This window comes from Poecilia formosa, unplaced genomic scaffold (genome assembly GCF_000485575.1).
Source record: "Poecilia formosa unplaced genomic scaffold, Poecilia_formosa-5.1.2 Scaffold18, whole genome shotgun sequence".
In the NCBI taxonomy this organism is placed as follows: domain Eukaryota; kingdom Metazoa; phylum Chordata; class Actinopteri; order Cyprinodontiformes; family Poeciliidae; genus Poecilia; species Poecilia formosa.
In genome coordinates this window covers 3,041,177-3,044,865 of record NW_006799957.1, presented here as the reverse complement: position 1 = coordinate 3,044,865, position 3,689 = coordinate 3,041,177, and the positions used below count along the sequence as shown (strand labels likewise).

Sequence of the window (3,689 nt, the reverse complement as noted above, 5' to 3'; positions counted from 1 at the left end):
ATCAAAACTGAAGAACATATTCACATGTGAATACATCATATTCACATGTGAAAACATCTAAGATTTTTGTATACATATACTTATGAAACCGGACACAAAGGTAGAACTGCACCTGAAATAGCAACACCACGCATAGGGCAGATTTGTGCATTTATGCAGCTTACTCATATTGTAATTAGGTTATATGCATGCACTTAAGGAAAGCTCACCTATGTGTGTGTGTGTGTGTGTGCGTGTGTGTGTGTGTGTGTGTGTGTGTGCTTTTAATTTATGTGACTTACAGCTAGACCAAAATGTTTGCCATTTTTGAAGATGAGAGTGAGTTCTGTGGTGCAAATTCTACAAAACAAAATACATATGTCTGCAAACAACTGGTAATAAATTTTGAAAAAAAAAGAGAAAAAAAAAATAACTGCTGCCCGGTTAGATTTATAAAAAAAACAATAATAATAATAAAAAAAAGTACAGGGATGTTGCAGAAAGTACAATTCATTCTCTACTCTAATGAGGTCTGTTTGTTATTTTTGTAAGTAATTATTCAAATCAAATAAATTATCTTAATTGTGCTTAAAATTATGTCTCCCCATTTTAATTACAGAGTCAAAGCCTTAAGACTTTGGAAGTGATGCTTCGCATGTAGATGTTAATAAACAGAGCACAAATAGTTTAGCTGTGTGAAGAAGATTTATTTGTACCAAACAGGAGAGGTGCACAGAGGAATTTCTGCCCAGTTTAGCGAGGCTTATACAGTAGAATGTGTTTTGGTGCTCAGAAGAACTGCATTTTTCGGACTATATGCCGCTACCTTTTTCCCACGTTTTGAACCATGCGGCTTATAGCCCGGTGCAGCTTTTCTGTGGATTTTTCTTCAACCACCAGGGGGGCTCATTAGGAGGAAGTGAATCAGTGGAAGTCAAAATTGGAAATCAAAGAAGAAAGTAGAACAAGCACATGCTAGCAGCAGGCACGACGGAGAAATGTTTTTTAAACGTATAGCCTCTCATCATGGAAACAACAAAAGAAGTTCATATGATGCAGCTTTTAAGTTGAAGGCTATTGATCTGGTGATACAGGAAGGAAATAGAGCTGCCGCACGTAGAAGAGGAGAAAGAGGGCTGTGTCAGATTTATTGTGGAAAACCGAGATCGGCAAAGATACCAGTGGCTTTTATATATATATATATATATATATATATATATATATATATATATATATATATATATATATATATATATATATATATATATATATATATATATATATATATATCCAGTTCGTTTTTTGTTGTTGTTTTTTTTTAAACTTTGTAGGTGCGCTTATAGTGAGGTGCGCTCTATAGACCGGAAAATACTGTAGGTGTTTTGTCAAAGTTGTAATCATGCTGGAAACTTTCAGTTGCATTCTATAATTGCAAAACAGTGATTTAGATTTTAGATTTGTACAGAAAAGTTTGAATCTGAACATACAAAACATTTCTTTGTTTGTAGTTCGCTATATATGACTATGTTTCTGGCTAAAAAGCAGAACAACTATCACCTGATGTTGTATCCACTTATTGTATGCTGTACTGTACATTTTCACCAAGATCTGCTTTCTGAATCCAGCATAGAATAAAAAACAACTAGCAGGGGCAAAACAGACAAATAAATGTCACAAAAAAACTGCTTTGTGAGCACCTTTGCTCCATGAGAATTCACTGTGGTTTTGACAGGATTTAAATTTACAGTTTAAATACAATTTCATGTATCTCATGGACAATGCCAAAGAAGCAGGTTTGTTTTTCCAGAGGCCAGCAGTTATAATAGATACCCTATTTTCAAAGAGAACAATCACTCACTCAAATAAATACAATTTAGCTTTAACGCTTCATGTGGCAATTCATAGAAGGACTAATCCTGAAATGCTTTGACGTTGTTTACCTGCTTGGGGGATTTGATTGGATCAGAACGACAGCATCAAATAAGGAATCCCTGGCCCACCAACAATTTTCATCTTCAAAGCAGTGTTAGTGGCTCCATTAAAATCCTGTCACTAGTTTTCCTTTATGGATATTGAAGCTTCTGAGGAGAGGAGAAATCATATTCATTCAAATGCTAAGTGACTTAAGCACTCCTTTGAATATTAGAAGGGGAAGAAAAACTTCTCTCATCAGATACAATGCTTAAAAAAAGGAAGAGATGAGACCAGTGTTTTGAACATCCACCTCTGTAGAATCTCGTTACATGCCATTACATCTGCGGAAAGCGAACTGCTTCAAGGTTTGACACATACAGAAGACTGCACTGTGTCAGTCCTCATTATATTTTAGCCATGTCTCTGGACAAACACTGGTGGGGGGATGAGAGACCTTCTCTGTGATGTTACCATATCAGCAGGGTTTTGATGTTTTACCTTAGTTACTATTAGAATGTGTGATATCAATGTGTCTGCTTCTAATATACAAAAGAAAGCAGAGTGCAAACTGGTCTGCAGGCTAAGGAATAAAAGTATTCACAAGGCTTTTGTGGATACCTACAGCTCTGATAATGGGTTTTCTATTCTTTACAGGTCACAGATGGAGGTACAATCAAGCAGAAAATCTTCACCTATGATGCCATGTTTAATACAAATTACTCTCATATGGAGGACTACCGCAGGCGTGAAGATCTTGTGTATCAATCAACCGTCCGGTGAGTCTCACTTTTCGCTTAAAGCAAAGAGTGTTTTTACTCAATTTCATCATTGTTTCTTATTACATATTTAAACATATCTGTGATACAGGGATTACAAATGCACAGCTTCCATTCTCATCAATGACATGACAATGGAGTTAGTGTATTACTGTACAAGACCAGAAACATTGTGTTATTTCTCATGTTTGGAGAAATAACAGTTCTAAAAGGTTTTGTTAAAATCTAGTCTGAATAGTCCTTTTTTCAACCAAAATAGAGAAATCTTACTCATCTTTAGCACATTAGTATTAAGATAAACACCTGCAACAGCTGTCTATTAAGTATTTGTGGTTTAATAGATAGATAGCATAAACTGACTGCAAGTAGAGGAGAAGTAGAAAAACAGGGAGCAGTAGGAGGAGTCATCTGTTGCTTCTTGGCTTGATTACGTGTTCAGTGCATCCCGAGGACTGCCTCCTTTTACCCAAGGGCTCAAAAATATGGCTGGCAATCCATCTCCCCTCACACATATTTCTGGCTCTACTGTTGCTTTGGCTGTTGTGATCGGAAACCGCAGTAAGAGCAAGGAAAATTTGGCTTTTCATTTTAGCTACAACATTCAAACCTAGAATATGGTGTAGTTTGCATTCTTCTATAGTGATCCCACTTTAATCATTTCAACTTCATTAAACTTTTTTTTCCACTTTGATTCATTTTGTGTTCCTTACTTGCATTTCCCCCCCCCTATCTTCTGTGTGGTTTGGCTGCCCGGCTGAAGATGATTTATCTGGACAATCCTACTGTCCCTTTGGGAGAGTAAGCAGCATTGAAACGGAATGGTGTACACACTTAGAAACATGGAAACATGACTGCACACACAAACAAATGACATCACCCCCCACACCACAGCACATGGGTAGTAAAGTGAGAGAAAAATCTCAAAATATCAGCTGGATGGCACCTGCACCTGCATATTTATGGGGACACGGGGTTTGAGTTATACGCTTAGAAACATGGAAACATGACTGCACACACAAA

General features: G+C 36.7%; 1 protein-coding gene across 1 annotated transcript in view; it reads left to right on the top strand.

Moving 5' to 3' along the window:
- Positions 1 to 3,689, top strand: part of igsf21a (immunoglobin superfamily, member 21a) — a 118,508-nt gene that overhangs the window by 37,228 nt on the left and 77,591 nt on the right. The window contains exon 2 of the mRNA XM_016668938.1: positions 2,548 to 2,669. Within this exon, the coding sequence (XP_016524424.1) occupies positions 2,596 to 2,669 (74 nt within the window). The 5' untranslated portion in view covers positions 2,548 to 2,595. The remainder of the gene's footprint in view (positions 1 to 2,547; positions 2,670 to 3,689) is intronic.